The sequence below is a fragment of the Dermacentor andersoni genome, chromosome 7 (genome assembly GCF_023375885.2).
Source record: "Dermacentor andersoni chromosome 7, qqDerAnde1_hic_scaffold, whole genome shotgun sequence".
NCBI classification, from domain to species: Eukaryota; Metazoa; Arthropoda; class Arachnida; order Ixodida; family Ixodidae; genus Dermacentor; species Dermacentor andersoni.
The window spans coordinates 43,675,542-43,702,593 of record NC_092820.1 but is presented as its reverse complement, the minus strand read 5'-3'; the positions used below and the strand labels follow the sequence as shown (position 1 = coordinate 43,702,593).

The 27,052-nt window shown below is 46.4% G+C and overlaps 1 protein-coding gene across 4 annotated transcripts in view; it reads left to right on the top strand.

The window, feature by feature from the left end:
• Positions 1-17,152: 17,152 nt before the first annotated feature.
• The window catches only part of LOC126535271 (protein O-mannosyl-transferase TMTC1-like), a 98,641-nt gene continuing 88,741 nt past the window's right edge, over positions 17,153-27,052 (top strand). For 3 of the 4 annotated variants that reach the window (XR_011895659.1, XM_072289188.1, XM_072289186.1), the window contains exon 1: positions 17,153-18,621. Coding sequence is in view for 3 of the 4 variants with exons in the window: in XM_072289188.1 (XP_072145289.1) it covers positions 18,392-18,621 (230 nt within the window). In the remaining variant the exon portion in view is untranslated. The remainder of the gene's footprint in view (positions 18,622-27,052) is intronic. The other variant, XM_072289187.1, reaches the window with a different exon arrangement.

The following is a 27,052-nucleotide window of genomic DNA, read 5'->3' as shown; positions in this document are numbered from 1 at the left end:
CGACAGACATGAGTTTTCGCACTTATCTGCGGACATAACTTCAAGGTTATATGTACCGACAACGTTACTGCTTTTCAGACGTTGCCTTTAAACAGGAAAGAATCGTGCCGATAGGTGTTTACTACTGGCACCTGGCAGGCACTGTTTACTGTTGTCAGTGCGAGTGCGCCGTCGTCTTATCACATGTGCAAGAACGATGCAGACGTTAAAAAAACGAGAGAAAGAGAGAGACACAGCAATAGTGAGAGAGAAAGAGAAGGAGAGAGAGTGAGAGAGAGAGAGGGAGAGGGAGAGAGAGAGAGAGAGACGAAATAAACTAAAAATAGCTTGAGCGGTTAAATCAGCGACCAACGAGTTCGCATTGAGTGTGCACACGTGTTGACGTGTACGCTAAAGAGCAGCGCTAAGTTAAAGAGCGGCAAATTCAGCTTGCAAACATTACGCTCAGTCAGTCGGCGGAAAAATGTGGCTCACAAGGGACGGATAAAAAAAGGGTAGGACTTTTTGTTTAGTCAATGACACGCTAAAACCACAATGGCCGATTGTCTCGAAAGCTGTACAAAAGTCAGGTCGTCCGTAATACGTTGTTGATAATATCAAATGGAAACCAGTTTGTTGCACGCATGATATAAGGAACAACGATGTCTAAGCAGTGTTATCATCTTGTAGAACTGATGAGGGCAATTAATGCTAATGAAAGGCGCACGAACAAGCAACACGGTTATAGTTTATGACGTCATTTGTATTCTCGAAGAAACGGAACTTTGGCATGTCGCTTTTCTGCACTGCTTCTCTGACTAGCTGATTTGCTGAAAGAAATGCGTTTCCTGAGTGCTACACGTACGCAGAAGAGCTTGTTCCAACTAAAAAAAATTGCAACTTATAAATCCTGCTTCAACGAAAGCAATAAGAGAGCTTCCAGAGGCAAAGGAATTCCGATGCGTCTTGGAGTACTCTGGCACATACTGAAATTAACATGCATTCAAGTGACGCCCTTTATTGCATGACTCTGTGCGGATGAAGACACATGAAATAATGCAAAGATTTACATGTAATCCCGCACGTTCACCTGCTGTATAGTGACCTGCAATACACATATGCAATAATTCGGATTAGCGACAACAGAGCTTGTCGCGCTGCCAAGCAGACGCAGAGGCTTTCAGAACAAGAATATCGTACAGAAAGAACGCTTGAAGTTGATGGCACATCAAACAAAAAAAAATATTTTTGCATCCAATTGCTCAAAAGCGCGGTTTTCGCGAGGTTAAGGGAGGGAGAGTGCGGGACGGGTAACTTCTCGCATGTTTCTTAATCTTACGTTTATTGTGGCACTCCTTGTCCAAAAGTATGTATGTATTTCGTTAGAAATGCGACTACACATACCATTACGACGTTACTGCCTTGCACCATTCTACTTCTCAAGATATCAATGATAGTTCTGCTCTGCGTGGTAAGGAAACGTAAGATGTAGAATACCGGCATCCTACCTTTTTTTTCCGAGCTCTGCCTCCTATATAAGGACGCACCGTGGCCTGAAGTTCTGTTGCCATTCCCCTAGGCGTAGACAGCCGTCGTCAATTCAGATAAAGCTACCGTCACCTCTGTTCAGAGAGCAGAAAAAAAATACGCCACCATTCAGAAGCAAACACAACCAACTGCAAATGCGTCCGAGGGAGAAACAATCGACCCGAAGCGTTCGCCGAGTGTCCATCGACCCATGGTAACCGTATGACCCCTGCTGCCTAACGATGGTTCTACCCCTCTGGTTTTACACCTTGGCGCTACAGGGAGAGAAGCGTTACAGTGAACCCTGGCGGTAGTTCCCGGGAAAGGTTTACGAGGCAGCACTCCAAGTAGCGCTACAGAACGCCAAGTAGGCATGCGTGCAGAGGGAGGTGGGCGTTTCTTATGGGCGTCGTTAGACCGAAAGCCGTACTGGCTGCGTCGGAGACAAAAGTTGTTGGCAGTTTCAGGCGGGAAAGCTGATAAGGGCGTGCCTTAGTTATCGGGACGACTGCATTCCCAGCGTTGTTCCCTTGATTAAGCGCGTTCAAAGTGTGATTGGCAGTCGAAGATCGAAGGCGCCCTGATTTTTCTTATTCTAGACTTGCCAGCACATTGAACATTTCATTTTCATCTTTCCGTCTGACCTTACCCCTTTCCTGGTGCAGGGTAGCAAATGTCTTCCGGATAATCTCCCGATACTTCACATCTGATTCTCCTCTCTTAAGCGCCATACATCGCAGTTGAAATGAACGTCTTCTTGTGAACGTGAGCTTATTTCCAAATACAGCTTATTTCCAAATACCCCCCCCCCCCCCCTGTTTTGTGCAGTAAAATCTTAAACTATTAATTAAGAATGCGTGGTGAAGCGCGAACCACCAGGAGCAATAGTTTAACTTCTTTCGGTGCTCAAACCGGCATTGGTTGCGAAAAACACTAACGTTCAACTTCTTGCTCGCAAATGCTCAGAAATGCATACCTATTTACTCCGTGAGAGCGCCTACTCTTTCCCTAGCGACAGTTCTGAGCTATATAATTGAGGCATGTGCTGGAAGCACGAACGCTCTTTTAGAAGCTCGACTTGACACAAAGGCGTAATTTTACCATAGCACGCACCGGAGCCGCCCAAAGGTAGGCTCGAACACAGCGAGAACTGCTGTTACCGTTCGTGGAACATCACCCAGCTTTAATTGAACCTGCATCTACAGTCGCAAACTAGCTTTCAAACGGTTTCGCACTGGTTTCGGGCATACATGGCGAACGGTATAACGGTATGGCGAACGGTGTCTTCTGTTGCTCCACGTCGTCTTTGCCTCGGTCGCTAGGAGTCTGGACGTGAATGTGCCGTGGGTTTCTTGAAAGTCAAATGGAGAATAAAAAAAGCTATTGCAAATATGCGATGCGCGCCCCTTTCTGGGCTAGAGTTTCTCGAGGTCACCAGAGAGAGAGAGAGAGAAAATGATAAATGAAAGGTAGGGAGGTTAACCAGGACTGAGCCCGGTTGGCTACCCTACACTGGGGAAAGAGAAAGGGGGACGGAAAGATTAAAAAAAAAGAGAGAGAAAGTCCACTGGAGATATCAGTCGGTCACTCAGTCCGGATCACAGGCGCTGACTCAATCCGGTCGCTTTCAAATATCGCAGCAGCGCTTTTGTGGCCTTTTGTAGCTGCGATATGCGAGGCCATGATCCCAAGATCTTGTTCAAGGTGAACCGAGGTCACCAGAGATTAAGAGCCTGCAAGCATTCTGCGGGAGCTTAAATGGTATGAGACGTTTCTTTTAATTGATGTACGTGTAGCAATGTTATTTATATATTAAGTCGTCATTTATAGGTGTTCCCAATAATAGCCAGTGAAGGGCTGCTTGAATAAAAAAGACAGCCATAGAATATAAAATAAGCATGCGCTTCTACATACAGCCTTGGCATAAACAGAACAAACATTGCGTTGTACAAACGGCGATTAGTAACGTGCAGTAACACTCACACCCAATCACGGATAACAAAAAAAAGCTCATCTTGCTGCGCCTTCGTTCGTTAATAGTCTTGCCACGGTTATTTTGTTAACGAGTGACTGTTCGTGACTGAATGTGTTCGAAAGCGGTCGAATTTGGCTTTTAACGCCATCAGCATTGTTTGCCAACTTATGGCACTTGATGATGATCCTCATGCCCGTTTCAAACCTCTTTCATGACAAGTTGCGTGACTGGGCATGCAACGATGTGTATGCGTAGCTCGCTATGTGACTCAATAGAACATTTGGAAATAGACAATTTGGGTATATGCAACTGCGACAAAAAAATGAAAAAAGTCGTTTACGTAGCAGTTCAGACTTGGTCAATATGGTGTGCCACTACATTGCGTCAGTGTCAATCGAACTAACGCCAACATTCACCATGCAATGTGCGGTGCCGGGATTTCTCACACAACAACAAATCTGGATCCTTTCAAGTCATATCGTGTATTTTGTACATTACGGTATCTTATGGCACTGGTCCCGAAGAATTAGAACAGCCGTGGATATATTTAGAGCTATATTTATCAATCTGCTTTTACTCTCCAAGAAGCACTTTAGTAAATCGAAGCCTCTCTTATCTGCCCTCCTGCGTTTGTCGTAGCTGCCACTTGCAGGTCGGCTGCATGGTTATCTATAGGGAGACATAATTGTACAAGTAGATAAGTATACCATCGGCATGCTGAATGCAAACGAAAGCAAACGGGCTTGATGCTGACGAAGAAAGTGCCAGTAAGCGCACCTTCGTTTTGCTCAATAGAGAAAATGGCTACCTGCGTAAATTGTGAACACGCATATTGCCGGCTGACCTAAAGAACACCGACTTTGCCATAGGATATTTCTATTATTTATTTTGGTATTTATACATTTCGTAAGTGCTACTGGTCGTATGCCCAGTGTCAACCAATACTCCGAACGGGCACGTGCAACGGTGACGCAAGAAGTACATGATCATTAAATGCAGCTAGATATGTTCGGTGCTTGCACGTGGGCGCGCCTGCTTTCCCCATGCTCTCGATAACCATCATACATTGCCTTCGTTCTGATGACATCTCTGCATAGACATCTCGCACTATGCATTCGCCCTATCCGTATCTGCATGATGAAACGGCTTGTGATCAGTGTACTGCACCGACATAAAAATTGCATCAATGTGTCCTTTGTGGTGGTAAACAAACACAGCCTAATGCTGCCTTGTTTCGCGGTATGAAAGTAGGCACAAAGCACGCATCGCCGTCAGTGGTATAAAATTTAACACACGCACTTTGTAGAAATGGTCTCTTTCCATAGACTGCAACATGTGCGTTGAATTTACACATATTCTTTATTTTTCCATTCTTTGACTTCAATTCTCCTACGGATGTGCACTGTATAGCCATGATTATGTGTAACAAGTACAGTTAGGGTCAAAAGAAGTACTACGTAAGTTTTGTGGGCCTTTCTAGTACAATCGATGGATAACCTGATGTTAAACGTACGGTTACCCCACGGTTTTACAGCGTAGGCTGTTATGAGATCATTCCAATAGCCGTTCTGACTAACCATGTTGACCGCAGCCACCGCTAGTGTCCGTCGCCGATATCGCCAGGAATGAGAAAAAAAAAACCTCACTTGCCGCCAGGATCGAACTGGGACACTCTGCGCTGGAGTCGGCTACTCTACCACTGCGCCAAGCCAGCGCTTGCTGCTGCTGCTGCTGCTGAAACATGTCGTATACACGCATCCTAGCGTGCGTGGAGTTACGCTAAGCGTGGACAGCTGGGGTAGTTCCTTGTGAATAGCATTATGGAAACTTCATTCCAGTGCACAAAGAAACATGGACGAGCCGATAATGACGAAAAGAACGCCAGTAAATTATTGTAAATGAAAGCAGATGAAAAAAATTACCGACGATTACGTTACGTCCTAATGCAAAATTTGAGCGCAGCAAATAAGCTGTTTCACCCTGACTGTTTGCGAGCCTTTGTTTGCGTTTGGCCTCGGCCTCGGCCGCGCGAACGGTAGAGTCTTCTCTGCGACGGCGATGAGCTTCTGCTTCAGCCTCGCTTACTGCTGGTTGCTCTCGACGGCGGCGATGAGCCTCCGCTTCGGCGGTGCGAGCGGCAGGGTCTTCTCGGCGGCGGCGATGAGCTTCTGCTTCAGCCTCGCTTACTGCTGGTTGCTCTCGACGGCGGCGATGAGCCTCCGCTTCGGCGGCGCGAACGGCAGGGTCTTCTCGGCGGCGGCGCTTAGCCTCTGCTTCGGCGACGCGTACTCCTGGATCATCTCGACGGCGGCGACGGTAAGCTTCTGCTTCGGGGGCACGCACCTCTGGATTCTGACGGCGACGGCGCTGGGCCTCTGCTCTGGCAGCTCGTTTAGCAGCAGCAGCAGCAGCAGCAGCAGACGGAGGACTTCCATCGGTCGTCTCGCTCATGGCTCAGAAAGAACTGGCAGATAATTTCGCAGTGGCGAACGGCAGCGGCAATTTCGGCTCGGGCGGTGCACATATACAGATCCGCCGCCACCGATCTGGCTCTCTGATGCCACCGCACAGGGCGAACGGCAGCGGCAATTTCGGCTCGGGCGGTGCACATATACAGATCCACCGCCACCGATCTGGCTCTCTGATTGCCACCGCACAGGGGTTGCATTGGAGGAGGAGCGAAGAAAGGAATTAAGTTCGAGCCGGTGCTTTGACAACCGGAGACTCGCAGAAAGAGGGGGGAGGGGGGCGGCGTGTACACCCAGCGGCAAACGATGGGGGCAGAAGCGCGCGCAGCAAGCGGACAACACGATAAAGGGAGGAGGGAAGAGATAGCAGCGACTGACTGATGCCGCTGACGCCGATAGTGAGTCAACCCCAGCTGCGGAGTTGGTTTCAGGGACAACGCCGCCGATGCCGACACAAACAATATGATACCCTCGCTTCCGCAGCGCTAAGAACCAGGTCTAGCCGTGGGAAGGTGGTCACGTATTCGTCGACGTGCCGGGGCCTACGTGAAATAACCGGCGCGTCGGCAACTGAAGAGCACCCTATCCGCCACACAAGAACAGGGGGGGGGACCCTTTCCTCCTCTTTCTGCATGGCGGCGACGGTGTTCTATGCAGTCACGTTATCTTGCCTCTCTAGCGGCGTCAGCGGCATCCAGCGGTATCAGTCGGTCGCTGCTAGCGCTGGGGGGATGAAAGGGGGGCGGAGCTGGTTACGAGGCCGACGACAACGCCGACGACGACGCGAAACCCAGGAACGGACGCCAAAGAGCTGCGCTCTAAAAACAACTGGCTGTAGGTGTGAGTGGAACATTTACATTTGTTTTTCATTTCTTTAACTCAAATAAAGAATACGAATAATTTTCGCCTATGTTGTCCTTGATGTCATTGCGTCTTGGCTTCTTATGACATGACCATACACACTTATATTTATATAAGCAGACCACTGAGAATACGCAATGAGTGACGAAGTTTTCAAGCAATAAATACATTTGCTTGGATCAAAGGTATACGGATGCCTAAGAAAGGGAGCTATAGTACATCGAAAAAGTGATTACGAAATATATGAGAGTATACTTCTCATAGTACATAAAACAGGTGGTGTAAGATGTCGAAGTCGTAAAGGCACCTAAGCAGAATGCACAGGAGACGATATATTGTTCCAAGGCACTACGCAGCAAGTCAGATATTTCAACGAGTAATGTAGTGGCCCTCTTACAACGCTGAAGGTGCGCTGTGCCTTTGAATGCATAGTTTGGGCTTTGAAAAAATAAAATTGCTTTCGCAACCAAAACAACTTTACAGCGTCAAATGCACAACAGAGGATTCCTAGCGTGGTCACTGCAATGCGAGCACATGTTTGTTTCAGCGCAGCACAAAACAAATCATTGTCGGATGAACACACTCCATCTTGGTAAAAGTATACGGCGCAGCACCGGTAGGTGGGAAAACGCTCGGCTTGAGTTCTCTCCAAAAAGAATAAAAAAAAACACGAGGAAATAAACTACCGGTGGTGCTCAGGTGAGAACGATCACAGAAATGCAGAACCTTCGTGACCCCTCCCGTAGCTAGGGAGGTCGGTGCCAACTCTCAGGCCGCCTTCGAAGACTGCGAGTAAAAAAGTGTATGCAGCGGTGCTCCAGCTTTCCCGATCTGAATTGCTAATGCGTTCCCCCTCTCGTGCCTTGCGAGGGCACGCCACCTCGTCGATACGGCATAGCGTCTCACACTTGATTCTTGCAGCGGAACTGCGGACAATCCTCGGGTGTCGGAAGTCCAGGTGAAATGACGCAGCATTGTGGGGTGGGATGGGATGGATTCCTTTGTGAATGCATGTCGCCGACGACCGGCCGTGACAGCTTGCATTCTCCCAGACAACGCGAATATGGTCGTACGAGTTACCTGTCTTCTGGAAGTCACTTTCCTTATTGGTCGTTAAGTTCCATTTCCTTCGGCGAGTCTTGCACACTTTGCTTCTCTACGGCATCGCCGTTTACAATGTTACTCAGGAGTTTTCAATCATGACACCACTAAAAGTAAAAGAAAAACGAAACAAAAGAAGAAACAAATAATTTGTGCATATTCCCACTAGTTTCATTGTGACACGTGAAGGAACGAAACCATACTCGAAACACTAGCTTCGGATGACGGAGGACAGATCAATGGGAACTTCCCGTACTGCGAAAAATTATCTGCTGGCACAGAAATAATGAAAGGCTGTTTTTGCGTCCATGTGAATGGTTGGTTTTTATTGCTGCCATATGTAACTTTCTAATTTTCGGATGGGGAGCAGTGGAAGAAGAATGGTAGAAACCCGAGGACGAGCGCTTGACGATTGGGTCAAACACATCGGCTTTTGCGCGCAAGATTCTTTTTTTCTGTAGTTGTAGGTATACAGGACCTGTAGTTACCTGTAGTAAAGGTATACAGGAACGCTGACGTGTTGAAACGTACTTGAAAAATGCAATGCTTAAATAACCCCGTGCCTGGTGGCCTTTCCTGGGCATTTGCTTCTGGTGATCTCAAACAGACGTCCATTTTGCAGGAAAAGCTAGCAGGCCCGTCACAGACAACATGTTCCAGATATCCAGCGTTAAAACAAGAAACAGAGGGAGAACGAGGAAAGGGAACGTATGATAACTGTGGCGCGGAAGATTATGCACACAAATAACAAATAAAAACAATAATACTCTTCTGCGCTGCACATAGGCCGCGGTTGTTTGATTTGTTTTGCAATAATACGCTTTTTTTTAATTAACATTGTCTCTCAGATTACTTCGGCAACGGACACAATATAATATAAATTTAAGCAATGGATGTATCGATCCGCAGATTTGAAGGCGCCAGAGCTGAGGCGTACGGTGTTCTTTTAATATTTTTGTTCGATTGGTTTTCTTTTTTCGAAGAGCATATCACGGAATTCTTTCTATTCAGGTTCATTACGCGAAGCGCCTGCATTATATTAACGACAAATTGCAATGACCACTCCCACTAGTGCATTGGAATTCAATTTTAGATTGCCCTGAAGTGCTAGAGCAACGCTTTCGAGAGACTGTTAACTGCAATACCCCCGTAGTTCGCCGCACGTATTAAGAACGGATAGTTCGCAACTAGTGTAAGCGCTTGGACTTCTGCTAAGCCGGCATTAGTTCAATATACTAGTGAAGTTGTATTTCAAAATTGCAACGTGTGCCCTAAAGTTATTAGAGAGGAGTATGTTTAGTGAATATACTGGTTCAGAAACCTTCACATTCTGACTTCTCGCCCAGGTAACACATAGCTCTTTAAGAAACCTACTTGAACAAGCAGAACAGCGCTGTGTGCCACGCGTGTTTTTAATGTTCAGCTTTCTTTGCCAAGCCTGTCGCACTGTGACATGAGTCAGAGTCCCCAAACAAATTTGGATAGGCGTCGTGCTTCTGGAACATACACGTCCCTCTTTTTTTTCTGTTTCTTCCAGAAGCACCAAATATGACCTTGGTCCTCGTGACATCACTGCTTAGACGTCCCACAGTGGGCATCCACCTCATTTGGTGTTGACATTTCGGGATTGCTTGCGAACGCCACAGGGCATAAGCATATACGTTCCGTAAGCATGTAGTTGTGATCTATGAACTGCGTACAATTATGTATATGAACATTGCATGGCATTACACTTTGTATAGAATGAAAATAAACAGAAATTATCGCATCGCATTAGGATGTGACAAATTAGTTAACAACTTCACTAAAGCTCGTCTTGCTACAGATTCGAACACCTGCATTTGCCTAATTCGTTCTATTCATTGTATGTGTCAGCTGCACCGCAGACGCTGCCATTGATATGTGATTCCCGCATGTTTGCATAGAGCGGCTGCAGTATATGTTTCCTACTATATATTGTATGTTACAATATTTGCCGCAGTATACCACAAATGCATTACAATTTTCGTCTTCATCCCCTTTAGCTGCCTAATTTGCGTCCGCTGCATAGGGAATGGCCTCTCCCCAAAATTTTTATTCTGTGAGTATTTAATTTGTGATAAGGAACTCAGGGCATGCTCCGATTGAGAGACTTTTATAACTCGCATTTCATTCCATCAATGGCACTATTAACCGTCTCATTCATCGGTGTTAAAATGTGCACTGGTGCTGAAACCAGCAGACATTGATACATGGTATACGGTATACATATTCCGTCTCTCGAATGTTCGCACAGTGTCGCATGTGCAGCTGCATGCGTTCAAAGAAACATGAACAATAACTGCATAGATTGAAAGGAAGCGTTCAGACAGGCAGAACGCCGGCCCATTTGAGCTACTCTTTTACTTCCTCTCCTTATGTCCCTTCGTTCCTCTCCCCTGCGCGCGCTGCCTCGTGCCCTTCACTTTTACACTCAGCCATGCTGCAAGTTCCCGGCGCAGATTACAACATGGGACGTCCCAACTTGGCATATGGAGTCGCTGACGTTGGCTCCGGCGGTTGTAAGGATGCGCGGGTGCTGAAAAACCAGCCGCCAAGACTGGAGACGTCATCGTCGTTGAACCATGCGGCGTGCAAACAGCTGCTCTGGCGTTCGCCGCTGACTGCTGCGCTCCGGTTGAAGCTTTCGCAGACACCTGCTTGCCCACACAGTGGGTGGAGTAGCCGACATGGCTCAGGACACTGATAGCGCTCGGCGACGTCCTTGTGTTGCCGCAAGAGAATGTTTATGAACGTGTCCGCTCCCTCGTTCGTGGATCGGGAACGGTTTGGGCGGCGCTCGTCGACGCATACGGCAGGAACATCGGTGGTTTCTAGTGGGCACTGACGTCACGCGCACGTTTGTTGGGTCAGATGCGAGCAGACGGCGCTTCAGTAGACGTGCACTGGGTTTGCGGGCCTTGCGTCGTCGGCACTGCCTGATGGCGCTGCTGGCCGTGTCTTACACTGCCGACACAAAGAAAAACTCGGAGCAACATAGGGCTGCTCAGTCGTCCTTGTCAGAAGGTGGATTAACGGAAGACACCTGGGCAGGTGTTGAATAAATGAGACCTCGTTGGTGTGGGTCGCCTTGGCTGCTTCCAGGGAGACTTCACTCAGCGCGCGAAATGGCAGCGCCTTCGGCCAATGGTTGCGATAGTCAATTAGGCTGCCACAGTTCAGGAAACTTGTCGTTGCTCCGGTCTTCGTAGAGGTCGGGTTTCTGTAGGTCTATCGGGTGACTGCAAGCTGTATTCGCTTGAAAACAGTTGTGCGAAAGGCACCATTTGCAAGATATGCACTATCATATGTTTGCGGTAAAAATGCAGTGTCGTTCTACTTACTTTTTCTGCACAACGTCATTTTATGCACTGTAAGCACGAAAGTAACTGGAATGCCAAAGCATTTCTTCGCGAAGTTCGGGAATTCGTACCCCGAACCTGATGTAATCCTGCGAATTCGTTCCCAGCGGATCCGCTTTGCGAACTTCTCGGCTAGAACTTGTAAAGTGTAATGTGTGCCCTACGGTAATTAGGTAAATCTTACTTAGCGAATTTCGTGCATTAATCCATTATGCATTTCATTTTCTTTTTCAATTGTTGTCCGCCTCTTCGAGTGGACCAGCTCATGGACCATAATTGCGCTATCGGCCACAGCCAAATTATAAAATTTTTGAAATTGTTCGCTGAATCACCTGGGATTTCATAAGCGAAGGCCATAAACTGGAGTGGAAGAAAAATAAAAGAAATGCAAATATTCAGTGCATTTCCGCACTGTCAAGAAGGACGACACGGGAATCTATGAATGTAGGCCCTTTAATGGCGAACTGCACCTGGGCCGCCGGTTCGGTCCGATATTGCCCTATCTTCGGGATAGGTCCACTTACGGGGAGTGCTTCACGCCTGATTTGCCTACGGCGCGCGTAGGCCCGGCATTGTAGTATCTTCGGGATCGGCCTACGTATGAAAAATTGTTGCTCTATTTCCACAGACACGAGATGCGCCAGAACACAGCCATGAAGCGTTTCGCTGTAATAATTTTCACAATTTGTTTCTGCGAACGGAAATCTTCAGCGTAATCTTAAGGGTTGGTGATATTGACTACGTAGGAGTGCAGATATTCCCATTCATTCGCTGAAACAGGAATAAGTGCCTGAAAGGAATTCGTGTTTTAAGAAGGAGCGCCTACTTTCTTGGAGCGACTAACACGATATTACGCCTCACGTTCTCCGCTTTTGATATGATCTCCAACGGTTTGTAAAATCACGAAAAACAAGGCTCACTGTCTTCGGCCAACATGGCACCAAACATAAATCATACCTTATTTGTTTCATTTCCGGTAGAAATACACGCTCACATTATCTGCTTAATGTAAGAAACTCTAAAAGCAAAAAAATAAACAAAGCGAACATAATTTTGGAAGTAGTGTTAGTGAGCAGCAACTGCCCGGAAAATTGTCTAACGCTCTACGACTGCAAACGAAATGAAGAAATAAGCGCCGGACAGCGGCGAGTGAAACAAGATTGCCATAGTGTCTGGCTTCAAAAAAAAAGGCAGTGACACTGCCAAGCTCTGAGTCCTAATCGTTTTCGCCACCTCCTTTACTCAAAGGAAGCTAGATCAAAGAAGGCAGCCTGATAACTTACGCAAGCCGAAATCAGCTTTTCTGCCGAGTCTGTACTACCGACTCTTTTTCACCGACGGGGACGCATGACTGTCATTGAACTGTGGCCCCAAGTAACCGCCTTTCTCCCTTAGCACTATATCCTCTTTCAGGCTTCTGCAAGCGCCATCGGCTGTCTCTGCCTCGCAAACTTCTTCCGCTCAACTACTTTAGGGGGCCCTGCGCCCTCTGTTACATTTTACGCAGTTTCATCAAGGTGTAAAAACCCTATGGGCAGGACCATCGTTAGGCGTCAGGGGTCGTACGGTTTCGGTGAGTCGATAGACAGTCACAGGCGCACGCCATGGTCGATTGTTCTTTCCTCTGACACATTCTTCCGTTCCTTCACCTCTTGGAGATGCACGGTTTGTTTTCTGCGTTTCTACCGAGAGAGGTGCAGGTAAGACTTATACGCAATGACACTGCTGATTCACGCGTTGAAGCGAGGAAAAGGGGGACGTAAAGTTTCATACTGTGCTCCCATATGCCTGATAGAGTTGAAAATCGGGTAAATTTAGCAGCAATTTCAACTCTGCGGCTGCGTCAACTGACGTGGAAATCGCACGCATTGCAGCGGAATCTACGTTTCTCTTTGAAGCTGCACGTTCAACGCGCCTAAAGCGTAAGATGCTCTGAGTTGAACTTCTCGGAGGTGACATTAATTGCTCCATATATGAGATTCTACGCCCTAAAATCAGGATTTGATTGTAAGGCACGCGTATAGTGGAAGAGTCGCAATTTATTTGGCCACCTGATATTCTTTAGCGGGCAGCTAAATTTAGGTACGCGACCATTTTTTGCATTTCGCACGCATCAAAATGCGGTCGCCGCGGCCAGAATCAAGCCAGTGATCTCGAGGTCAGAAGCGCAATGCCTTAGGCACTAAACTATCATGATGAACGCAAGGTGAAAGACACAGTAACGGTGAAAATATTCTACAGTGACTCCAGAAGATCCCCTTGTCCCCATGCCAAAGCCCGTTGAAGTCCCCTTATCGAAACTTGTGCCTGAAGCGCGCGTTTTGCCAAAGGCTAGTCTCATTTCTAACATATCACCACAGGACACCTTGGCTTCACGCTGAGGCGGCTCTTGTTCGTCCATCGTCTCCATCAATCCGTGAGCACGTTGTTTTGTCAGAAGCAGTCAAAGGGAGGTGAGAGAGAAAGAAAAGGTGTGAAATGTACAGAAGTCAGCTAGACAAGCCTCAGGTTTGCTACCGTACACTGGAGATAACAGTAGATTAAAGAAAGAGATAGAGAGAGAGTATGGAGCGCACACAGGAGCTGGTTCAACAAGAATTTGAAAGGTAACTAATTCACGCTATTTGGTGCCGAGTGCTTTTAGGGAAGCGGAAAAGAGGAGTACCGCTGCAGTACATGCCTAATACACAACTAGTTTCGACGATGCCGATACACTGTGCCGCTTTGTGGAGTCAATGCTGACGCATTGAGACACTGAGACGCTGAGACATCGTGACATCGGTTCAGCTGCAATGTTTTGTTTTCACACTTTCTTTGTCTCAGAGAAGACTAGCAGAGTAGAAGGCTGATGCCAATTTGTCTCTGCATCCTAATGTGTACTTTCTCTTTAGGTTGCATTCAGCTTGGGATGCTCGTGAAATCTCCGTACTTGCTATATATACATACCGCGTAACATTCTTCGTATCAGCACAAAATTACACGCCTCAGATGAGTTCAAAGGGGCTGAAATGTTAATATAGGGCAGGGACGAAACCATTTTAACTGCGTGCGATTCTCTTGAATTTGCTTCACCGTGCTTACGAGAGCAGCGTCTACAGCCATTGATGCGATGCCACTGACCCTTTGTGGATCCAATAATATTAAAGCATGTAACGCTATGAGTATTGTAACGTAAATATACGCACGCCCACACATGTAAGGAAACATACATTCCAGCAACTACACACACAAACATGAAAAAATTATGTGAGAGATGGTAGAAGTTTCGCATAAGCTGCTTTTTTGGTAGAGTAATCAGCCTGTGTAAAACGACAATATTCTATGCTATTTCCACACTTACTCATTCTCCGTTCCTAGCGACCTTTTCTAGGATTAACTTTCCTTTATATAAGGCTGTTTGGTGGCTCAGTAAAACTAAAATGCCCGACAAATTTAATCTTATTCTATAAGCACTAGATGTTATCAATGAGGTCACAGTGCCAGCTGCTTTGTTCACGATTGCAACGTTTGATAGTAAAACACTTCGCAATGCCTTTTTCGCGTTTGTGGCTGCCAAAGTTCTTCCTTCTATTGCTGCTTGCACAAATTGGAACGACCAAACCGAGAATGAGAGAGAGAGAGAGGGATAGAGAGAGAGAGAGAGAAGGGAGGAAGGAAAGGCCGAGAGGTTAACCAGACTTTGTATAGTTTGTTACCCTACACAAGGGGAGAGGGATCGGGAGTGAAAGAAAGAGAGAGAGAGAGACAACTAACGAGTCTCGATCACAGTTTCGCATGCAGTGAGCCAGGTTCAGCCTATCTAATTGTAGCAACACAAGTCTGCCACCTTCAGCTATCCCAGAAGAGCTAGAACGGCTTTGTGGGCTGACAAGCTGTAAGGCCAGGTTGCCAAGACCTTTGCTTCTGTGTATGGCCTATCGTCCAGTCTATTCAAGGCACACTGGAGAATCGGGCGTTGTTTATCGAAGCGAGAAAAGTGGCACAGGAGATGATCGATGGCAGCTTCACACTTGCACGTAGCGCACATGGGTGAGCCCGCCTTTCCAAGCGATAGTTGTGTGAGTTGGTGAACGCTACTCCTACCCACAGCCGACACAGCACTGTTGCGTCACGTCATCATGAAAGGTTTGTTGCCAATCGCAGTTTCAGTGATGGCTCGAGGCTGTATAATCGACGCGTAGAGTTCTTCGGAGTATGCCAGTAACTCAACGTGATAGTACGTACGAGACTGCGAAGCTCTCATGCAGCGTCTACTCTCGATAAAGGTAGGAGTGTCGGTGCTCCAGGCTGGGTAGCTCGGAGGCTTCATCGGCGGGGTGATTACCATCGACGCCACAATGTCACCGGTAGCAATTGAAATATCATGTCCTCGTTCAGAATCAGAATGGCAAATTTGGTTGATTCTAGACAGAAGTTGGTCGTAATTGCCACGTCGTAAACTTCACGCGCTTCAGACGGCTGCTTTCGAGTCGCAAGACGTTGACCCTTTGCTAGGCGTTTTATTTTTTCAACGTATTCGAAAGCAGTAATTATTGCGCGAAAAGCCAAAGAGGCAATTTTCTGTGGTACGATAAAAAAGTGTTTGCATGTAAACTTTCAACAGATGTTTCTATTAGCCTTTTGGCCTCTTGGATACGTAAGAAAGAAAATCTGTCGGGACAAATGACATTCTCAAAGCACGCTCGTGCATATTGCTATCAAAGGTCAAGATGTCTAAAGGTGACTTTTCTGGAGGCTACACAAAATTAGCATGTAGAACAATATGCCACTTGTGTGTTGGCATATCACCGAGGTCGATTTCTCCTCTTTTCGAAGAACGTAATTGAACAGCAATACTATGCATCAATGCACATATGTTGGGCATTTGCTCAATGTCAGTGTGCAGTAAGCGAGAAATTACGCGTTCTTGAAAAGAGGTCACTAGTACCCAAGCTTACGCTTTCCTGCTTACGAGCCTTAGACGTGCGTTCTAAACGTGGTTTTCAGAAGCCGAAAGAAATAGGAAATCGGTTAGGGACGTCGACGACTTCCGTGTGCTGACTCAGTTACGTTGGCTTCGATATATCGAGCAAACGTTCTGTCACATGGCGGTTCAGACGCGGGGACAGAAAGAGCCATGGCGTTATACTGTAGTGGAGCCGGGTAAACAGGCACATCGTAGACACAGCTTGTGTCAACTCTGTCAGCAGAACCGAGGAACTTACTATGCGAACTCATTACGCCCTATCTGACTTCCTTGGCAAGCCTGTGCTCTCAGCAGTCTGCCCTTGTTAGTCTTTTTTATTTTCTATATCTTTTTCCATCCTAATCGCCTTGGAAGTATTTCGCTACCTTCAGTGGGACTTTTGACCCTTCTACTTCTTTTTTTCTGCGCTGTATCTATTTGTCTTGTACAATTCCTTCCCATCGAGAATGAAGAAACAGCTGTGACTTCTAGTTGCCTCGTTCCCTTACAGGATGTTCCTTTCCTCCCATCCTTTCTTTCGTGCCGCAAGCTCTTCAAAACATTGTTTACATTATAATTTATCTCGGCACATTTGCCCCATCCTATATTTCTGATGGCCCTGTGCTCCTCACGTACCCGTTTCCTTTATTTTTGTTTTCATCATCTTTTTGCCCACTGTATTCTTTCCTTGACTCCTTCCAGCTTTATATTTCAGCTGGACAGGCAGCGGTTCAAAGTCCGTGCGTCCAACAAGCGCGCTTTCCCCGACTCCGTCACCTCCTCAACTTCTGTACCGCCCGACAGATGGTGCCACTTCCCGAAGCCCTCGCCGGACCGCTCAGAACGCCAGGCGCTGCGCCAGCGGCTCATTCCAATGGTACATGCGCAATACCGCCGCGGTTCTCTCGGGTCTGCCAGATCCTCTTGGCGTCTCATCGCTGGTGGAACGTCTCACGCGCGGTCGCTGGCGCGTTTCCCTCGCACGATCGCGCATGTTCGTGCGCGCGCACGGATCCTACGCCCGCTCTGTCATGCCGCGTGCGCTCCCATCAGCCTGAATGTTTTCCTTTATTCGAACACTGCGCATGAGTGCTTGGGTAGAAGTTCCAGGCCCCGCTATCCGGTAGGTTGTTCAGCACAAGGGTGCGGAAGCCTGGAGAACTCGTTTAAGTGGAACTAGCGTCGTGTAGCTTATGCGTAGGCAACGACAGTGACAATGACGTCATTTCAAGGGATATACAGGTAGTCATTCGATACCGCCACTTCTTGTATATTTTTTTATTTTCTTCTGACGCAGTGTTCTGGTCGCAGTTCGTGCCGTTGGCATGCAGAGCAGGCGGCCGGCGCTCGCATCCCGAAGCGGAGGCAGGCCATCGTCTTTGTTTCGTATCTCTTACCCGCGTGTTTGTCGAAGCATTGCACCCATTACGGAGATCTATGTCGGATTATGATGTTATGTCGACGAGAGCGTCGAAGAAGAACGCCGTCGTGAGTGGACATACTCCTGGATACGCTCTGGCGGCCGTGAGTAAGCCATCCCACGCTGCACGTGCTTTGTAAGTGCCGAATCGTCCACGCCGTTTTCCGTTGCCTTGTGTGTGCTTACTGCATCGACTTGCAAATATCCGCCCATGGTGTTTAGACCATTCTATTCGAAAATCTGTTCGTTGTGTGACATCCTACTATGGCTATAGGAGGTTGGCTTGGTGGAGGTGCGGCAACGTCCTCGCTCCGTGCGTACCTGGAGACTTCTGGAGATGAGTCCACCACGATGACGGGTAGAACGGAAACATCAAATCATTCGAACGGTGAGCGGAAGCGCTGCCATCTAGACTCATTGAGCGAAGTTCGCCGTAGCAAGCCAGCACGCGGTGCAGGCATGGTGCGTTCGTTGACCGGCTCGCTGGGCGCCGTGTGTGCTTCCGCAGTTGCAAGGACACGTGACTACCTTGAACATCGTTCGGGTCCCGAACTCAGTTCGAGTTCAGGTCCAGCAGAGGAGCAGCGGCGGACATGACCCCGCTGCCGTCGACACCACCATCCGCAGCAAGGCCAGCAAAAGCGGCGTGACGGTGCCGGCGCAAAAGTACCGACGTGCATCGACTACGGTTTTAGACAGAAGTGGTGTGCGACCAGTGCCGCGTGGATACCCGCTATGTGTGCCGGTGTTGTGGCTGTGCTCTGTTACGTCAACTCGCTGGATGGAGATTTCGTGCACGACGACATGGTGGCGGTGGTGGGGAACCCAGACGTCACCGGTGAGAGCAGGCGACACGCGCTGTCGTCATCGTCGTCATCGCTTTGGATGAATGACTTCTGGGGGCGACCGATGGCCGATCCCCGGAGTCACAAGTCATACCGGCCACTCACAGTGCTCAGCTTCAGGTGAGAACCACAGAAGGTAAATCTTGGTTTGTAGTGGCGCGGTGCTGTTTTAAAAAAGGTGTATAGTGGAACAATGAATCTGCAACGTAGCATTGCTGAAAGAGTGAGCTTCCCGTACTAGGTAGGCACAAGGAAGGAAAGAAGGAAGGAAAAAGTGGAGAAGGAAAGGTAGGGAGGTTAACCAGTTTAGCTTAACCGGTTTGCTACCCTACACATGGGAGAGGGATGGGGGAGATTAAAGATGGGCCAAGAAACCAATAAAGTGAACTAGGTCACGCTGTGGGATGCATCAGTGCTTCACGGACTACTGCTTCTAAATTCGTTCGCTCTTCTGGCCTGTTTGGTGTGTGAGCTTCGTTGACTGCGGTCGTAAAAACTTTGTTATCAGCTTAAAATGTAGATGGTAAAGTGAAGTGGCCGCTAGACAATTCATTTACGCGTTTCCTCCCCCCCCCCCCTCCCCCCTGCCCCCGATGCGTAGCTCTGTTACTCAAACATCCACCAGAGGGGCTGAAACCTGAACTGCAATCTTTCGTATTTAGGTTTTATTCTGACTATTTCATTTTCATTGGCCTACTACTACGTGACAGTAGGACACGTGCGGAAAAACGTACAAGCGCACTTTCCTCTCACATCACGGAAAGGTACAAATGAATTAGAAAAGGCAGCGTTTTTAGCATAGTTAGTATAATAAGTGCCAGGCCGAAATCTCTCATTCATTAGGCGCATCTTTGAACACTATAATGAAAGGCACAACAATTTACGCCTCGCTAATTATTATTAGTTTAGAGTTTCATGGAATCGTATGAAATGCAACTTTATTGGAACCGAAACACGGAGCAAAGTAGTGAGCTCGCTTAAGCATAAATTCACTACTCTCTTGGTGCTATACTCATTGCATTCTGCATGTAACTGAAAAGTGACCGTAAGGTAAGTCCCTACGCGCGCATTTTCAAATACGATAGTATTGCGCAAACTAGTATAAAGGGCTGCCAATGATTCACCATTTAACCATACTAACTTTTTCCAGAATGGGTTCACCTTCCCGTGAACGCCTTACGTTTGCCCGGACAAAAAGATAATGCGCAAATAGTACGACAAAAATTTTCGGTCAGCATTTATTTAGCTCGGGGGGGGGGGGGGGGGTATTCTGTAACAGTCCACCTAGTGGACTGTCCATTTTGGCTGCTGCTGATTGGCTAGGGCCGCTCATCTCCTCTCTCGTACAGCTACATCCAATCAGCAGCGGCCGAAATGGACAGTCCACTGGCTGGACTCTTACAGAATACTCCTCCCTGAATAATGTTGGAGTTCAGCGGCGCGCATCGAACCAATCCGAATACGTGTACTTAGCAGCGAAAAATGTTGCCAGCTAAGATACTTCACTCACGGCAGAGAAACCAGATTTGAAGGGCAGAGAAAGGCCGCCTTAAATTTTTTTTTTTTAAGATGCTAGTTCAAGCGTCAAGTACTTTTTGTTGAAAACTTTCTTTAGCGTTGCATAAAAAGGGAAGCCAGTAGTGAAACAGGGATGACGCTTGCACTTGGTATCATCAAGAAACCAGAACTAAGACATTTTGGGACCCATCTCGTTCACCGATAATCTCGATTGTTGACAAAGATGTCTTCGTGAAAAAAACTTCGGGAGTGCGCGAACAAAAAGTAAAAAAGCAACGCTCGTAAAAGTATTTTCGCACGTACGATCTCCAAGGCTGGAAAAGCTGAATACGCTCATCACGAGCTTCAGAAACACAAGCAATAATTAGGGTATCTTGTAACTGATAAGCGACTATTATAAACATCTTCGAGCGCGGTTCTCGTGGTATATGATGAGTTATTTTTTTTTTCAGTTTTTTTTTCTGCGTTCAAGGCCCTCCAATAAGATTAGTACTGAGCGATTACAGAAGGATGATGGGACATGTGTACAACTTTAGCAAAGAAGTTATGGAAATAAGGGCGCAAGTACCCACCCTCCCATCTATCTTTTCTGCTCAGGCGAGGCCCAACGAGCCAACGTTTACAGAACAAAGTTTAACATTCCTTACAAGCTCCTTGGTTGAATTCCTTTCATCGTCACTAGGCGACCGCGCGGTATGCAAAACTCTGAGATTTTCGTTTCTACAGTTTTGACCTACCCAGAAATTTAGCCACACAGTTGAAAACTCGGTAGGCGTGGAGCAGCCTTCCTTCTGATATGAATTGCCAATGCGCCCGTCTTTTCTTCAGGCAGCCACGTCCATCGGCTGGCGTTCAGAAGGGCGCCTAACCTTTCGCTTTTGTTGTATCAGATCTTTTTTTTTTTCTTTTTGCGCTGAAGCGGAAGAAGTGCTGAAAGGATGCGGGAGGAACTGTTGAAACGCCATTTGCGCGCGTAATGACCCGCAGTAGCGGGCCAGTCACGGCACGCAGCTGGCGTAGCGGAACTTACTTTTTTTTTTTGCATGCCTGGTGGCAAACGTGGCGGGAAAACTGGAGAAAGTAGCCGATGCATGTCTTATTTTTCTTACATCAGCTCTGCGTGTGGCCAGTAGAAGAAAGGTGAGAGGCGAGTAAAAGATGGTAGATGCATCACTGACCGCCGAATGAAAGGACCGGAGTTGTTCTGATATGCACATTCAGAACTAAAACTTTCTGCGGGATGTGGATTCCTTGCATAAAAGAAAAAGAACAAAAAAAAAGCTCCGCTTTCGCTTGCAGTCGGTAAAACACTACGTAGACCGCGCACACTACGGTAGCGGTGCCGAAAATGGGCCGCATATTCAGAAAACTTATCACGCTAAAACCGTTCAATAGCATGTGCCAGTCAATCGTGAAGCTGGCCATATTATTAGCACCTAATCAGGAAAAGCTTCGTGAATTCGGCCTCAAAGTTCCAAGATGCGTGCCCTAGCTTAGAAAATTTGCAGCGCTTTTTTCACATTCCGCACTTCCAAAAAAGAATATATTTTTTACAGCTTGGCCATCTGTCACGGCTTGTGCCTCTTTAAAAAAGCTGCATTCGTAATAGTGTGGTTTGCTCAGGAATAAACTTAAACTCTATCATTCCTGTTCTTGTACATCTGCGGAGCCCCTCGAGGCTCTCATCGGATTTATTGTCTGCTAAGTTTAGAGGACTGGAGCGGGCGAAACAGGCAATCAGATGTGTGCGCGATGATGTACGTCCATGCTGACTTCTCCTTTAATGTCAAGCATGTCACCGATCACAGTCAAAACGGTATCACTGTAGGCGAATCCGCGCGAGATTATTTTATAGAACTAAAGCGCTTGCGAGTCGGACAAAACGTTGATGACAATACGCGTTAGAATGTCCGTAAGCGACACTGCATTCGTAATGCGCTTTGTACCTTGGTATTTTCTTGTTAACGCCCGTTTTTTTCAATCGCCCTGAGCATTTGCGTTTAAATCATGCGTCGATTCCGAAAACAGAAATGTCAAATCTCTAATTTCCCCACTGGGAAAACATATTACTTTCACTGGAGCAATGAAGAGTGCCGCAACCTTGTCGACCCACTTAAAACAAGTCCTTAAACTATGTTTTTAAGATCAAACAAATTCAGTCGAGCAAGTTCGCCCGCCTCAAGAAGCCGCTGGCTCTTTGAACCAGGGGAGCTAACCATGAAGACTGAAAATATTCACCTTCCTTTAGAGCAATAAAGGTTTTTTCAATCAATGATTCAAAGCGTACGTAAGTTCAGTGAAGAAGTCGAAACGGAGTTCGGAAGAAGGCCGCGCTGCAACCTACAAAGCATCAGCACAAAAAGAAGTGATCCAGCCGTTTTCCTTAAATGTCCGGCCGCATGAATCAAGTCAGCGTTGGCTCCCAACTATATTAGATGGTTTTATTAAATGGGTACCACTGTGAAACTAAAAATAAATGGAATTAATTTTTGTTTGCTGATACTCATGTCATGCCCTCTAGATGTCAAAGCCCCCCCTATTGACTTCTCTACTTTCTCGCCATTAAGCAGGGATTACTTGACAGAGTGATCGTCTTCCTTTAGTATGTCCGGAAGTATACAGAAGTTGCTGATACCACTAATTCGATGAGTGCTGGCACATCTCCTGTTTGTTCAAATATCAGCGCACTAAGTTCACAAAGATTTCCATTTGCAAAGACCTTTCGCTGGCTCGCGAACTGTGTTAATATTGCCGTTTGCGGCTACACACTGGTTCGTCGCCTGCTCCTGTGCACCGATGTAGCTGATGAACTGCTTGTACTACTTTGTGAATTATGGGTGAGGACCTGCACTCAAAAGCCAACTAAAGTGATTGGCCGCACGTAAAGACTGCCTATCATAACAAGCAGCACCAAACAGCGATAAATAATAACTGACCTGCGCGTGGTGCCATCTACCACAGAATGGTCTTCAAGAAAGAAGACCGTATCTGTAAACTTGTCTCATGTTCATAAGTGAATGTTTAACACCTTTTACAAGGAAAAAAATGGGAACAACGATCAAAGACGGTGAGTATGAAGCGGGGGGAAAGGTGCAGCAGTTGGAAGATAACGACCAGAGACATCTGACGAAGTGTAAATCAAGGCCTGAATGAAAATATTCCTAGTCTATACCATGTCAAGTACGAGCACTGGCAAGTAGTGATAGTTAACTTACTAGCGAAGGCAGTGGACCAATAACAAGTAGGTATTAGGGTAACAAATACAGCCTCTTGATTATCACGCACATTCTATATCCCCAGCATAAATAGCGAGAGATAGAGAGACAAAAGGGGAAGGAAAGACAAGGAGGTTGGCCAGTGTAAGTACCGGCTGGCTCGTAACCGTTCGTGTGTACGGATAACGTGCCCTTTACATGAAGCTCTATATTATGCTTTTAGATGATCAGCAAGCAATTCTCAAAAGATCTTGCTGGATGAGAATGGATAGCGAAATACTGTCTTTCTGTTGATAACAAGAAATTTTTTCCGTCATGAGAGTCTCACAAGCAATAGATGAACGTAACCTTCTGCCTTTCTTTTCTCTTTGGCTACGCAAGAAAGCCCGCTTTCTGTACGTGGAAATGAAATGCTTCGTATGATGCATACAATTCTTCTGACCTGCCGGCGAAGCAATGACGACGACATATACAGCAGTGACATGCACCTAGTTGATGATTCTGAAGATTCGAAAAGACATTTGTGCTTACGCGGGTTAGAGCTTACAATAACACCAGTTAGACTGAGCACGATAATGATTGCCACTGTCTTACGCAGCCTAAGATTTTCTATTCAGTGACACAGTGAGCAGGAGTTCTCTTGAAAGAGAAAAACAAGGGCTCCTTAAACTCGTTATGTTCAAAGTGCAGCACGATCAAGTTTAATACGCATATTCATCTTGGGCAGCTTAGCCGCATTGATATCAATTTGTGCGGAAATGGTTGGTGATTTGGTAGAGTATTGAAAATTCGTTTGTGAAGACCACTACTAAAGAAACAAAGCGGTGCTCTGCAATAAATATTCGTGAGAAGACACTAGCCACATTATTCATTTGAGCCTTCTCCCAAAAGCCAAGTTGTCGTAGACGTCTACAAATATTTTATCTGGAAAGCAAAATAAAGTATTGCCGCTCTTGTGCTGTCCGTTTCCTTAGTGCTTTACTGAAAGTCAATAAAATAGACCACCACAGGCCGCACTAATGGTGACACATTGTTTCCTGGGTGTAAGGCTATAGTCTGCCACAAAGTATTGGCTCATTGAGGTAGCTTAGAAAGCGATCCTGCTCTTTCGGTAATCTTCGCTCGCTAGTAAAGGTTTCTAGAGCCTTAAGGGCTACAATGGATGTGCGTGTACACAGAAGACCGGTATTTCTCAATCTCTATAGTATCTGCCAAGGATTACATGGGTTTTTGAAGTCGTTCTTCTCATGGGGAAATACTTGTACCGATTTCAAAACCAAGCGATAAAGAAAAGCACTGCTTTTATAAGTGGAAAAAGTGGATCGTCGCATCGCAGTTTTGTTAGCACGCCTGCTTTTACTTAGACTGTGCACTTCAAGGTTTATTTTATTTTATTTTTTTACCGTAAGAATTGCAAGACTCTCTTGCCAGATCCACCGCTACAGCATCGATAACTTTAGAAGCGTTGTTTCGTTGTCTCTTTTCCTTCGGAAAACAATCAGTACAGGAACTGATTAGTCTTACTCTTTTTTTACTTAGAGAATAGCCAGATGACGCAGAACTTGTCCAATGCAACACACAACAAAGCATTTGGTGTTTTATCTTCCCTACTCCTGCAGCGCAAAGTGAGTATATTGTGCCTTAAACGCCATCCACTACCTCGTCGTAAATTTGCTTCAGATGTTTTACTCGGTCCGAGCTCTCTATATCAACACAACGTAGCATTAGGGACACACACATACGTATAAATGCGATACTGATTGCTTTTGCGCCGGCAAATAGCAATAAATCGACATCAACAGGAACCATGTAATGCGGTTTCTTGTCATCAACACGAGAAACAATAACAATTATTAATAAAAAAGGTATACTTGGAAGGCGAAAGATGAGAGTTATACAAAATGTTTACATTTTTTTTATTTGAGGTAAGCTCAGGCAAATAAATTCAATTTAATTTCATCAATTCAAATACTTGAGACTAGCACGTATTAGAGCGTGGCGACCCTGTCATGTTGCGTATTGTGTCTCAACGGTATATATCGCTTGTTAAACTTTTGTCTTCGCAACACATATCTCGTGATAGCTGTTTCAGGTGTGGCGACAAAAAGTATTTCAAACGTTATCAATAAATAGGCAACCAAAAAATATTATGCTCTGTCTCTACTTCTAATATACATTTAATAAATAAAGTCTACGCAGAAAATGCCTAAGCGTATCGTTTCAACACACAATGCGAAATAACAAATTAATTTCAGGACTCGTATTTTCTAAGTTGACGCCACAAAGCAAGCAAGTGCACACCAAGACATACGTGAAGGGAAAGATGAAAGAGGCGGGGCAATAGTTAGACTACACCGATATTTCTAGCCCATTTCAAGTAAGGAAACAACCATCTAAATTAATTCTCTGCATCTCCATTCATAGCTGGTGAGAGAAGCTGCAGACTCGCAGCATGCTGCACCGTATTACAGAACCAGCGCGTACGGTCACGTGCAGGACGATCGTCGCCCACGGTCTCGTCGTCATGCCTCCGAGGCTCTGTCTGTGCACTCGCCAACGACCTCTCGCGAAGCGTGGTCCGTATCAACGAGTGTACGTGGTTGCCCGTAGCGGTGCGGAAAAAAAAAAAAAAAAAAAAAAAAAAACGCGCGAAATGCACTGAAACGTGCCGCTCCACCGTGTCCGGTAACGAGCTGGAAGCCGAATGCGCATTTGCTATAATGGCGTATTCTGGTGGACTCTACGGATTGCCTCGTGAGTACAATGCCCAGCACCCTTGGCGCGCACGTTGGTGTGCAAGTTTATTCACTCGTACCGTGGCTGTTCATTACTCCGTGAACTATGTGCGAACGTACGGGTCTCAAATTGGAAACGTTCCGGAACACCGAGTCTGAGCTATAGCAGTGATGAGTAATAACCTTTCTTTGCTCAGCTGGAGGTTGCAAAATATTAGAGCTGGGGATATTTAAGAAAAAAAAATAAAACTGTCGGTACACCAACAGGATTCGCTAACGGGCAAGTTCGTACAACTCTCTAGAGTATTACGTTTGTACCACGGAAATGGACAGGACAGGAAGTTGCACAGCAAAACGCGCAGAAACGTTGTTGCTGGGTCATAACTACGTTTGCGTCCTTTGTCTTCAATCTTTTGTACTTCTGAAGCTTAAACGCTCTGAAGCTTTGTACTTCTGAAGGCTCAGTAGCTTAAACGACGGTGGTGCTTGGTGGCATCCGTGCTGACGGAATTACCCTTGGCGGTAGGTTGATGCGTGTGCGCGGCCGCACAGTCACTTGAGCTTCCAACTTTGTATACGCTCCGTAGTGCCAACGTGGGCAATGCCTGTCCACGTTGTTTTGCATGCCTTCTTGTCCTGTTTGTTTGCGCTGTACAAACTTAGTACCACTATGCTACTAAGTAAAAAAAAAAAAGAAGCAGTATTACTGATACTCCTACTACAACTACTACTACTACTGGAAGCACTACTACAACTACTAGAAAGGACCCAATCTCCTCAGTTGTTAAAAGAGTAGTTTCCGAGTCAACGGCTAAACGAGTGTTAACTGATTTCTGTTCACGCGTTGTCACGGTCTGTTGCGCCTAATGCGTAGAATAGTCTCAATTTATCGTATCTAGTACTTACTTTACTGATAAGATTAAACTACTTTTTCTATACGTTGCCTTTTTCATATTCACTGGTAGGAGTCCGGAATTCAGAATTAATTTACGAAAGAAAATTAAGGGTTAATCGCTGAGGATTTTACGTGGAGGAAAGTAACGACGAGGGCATATATAAACAGCTCGAATGTCGTGAAGTGCC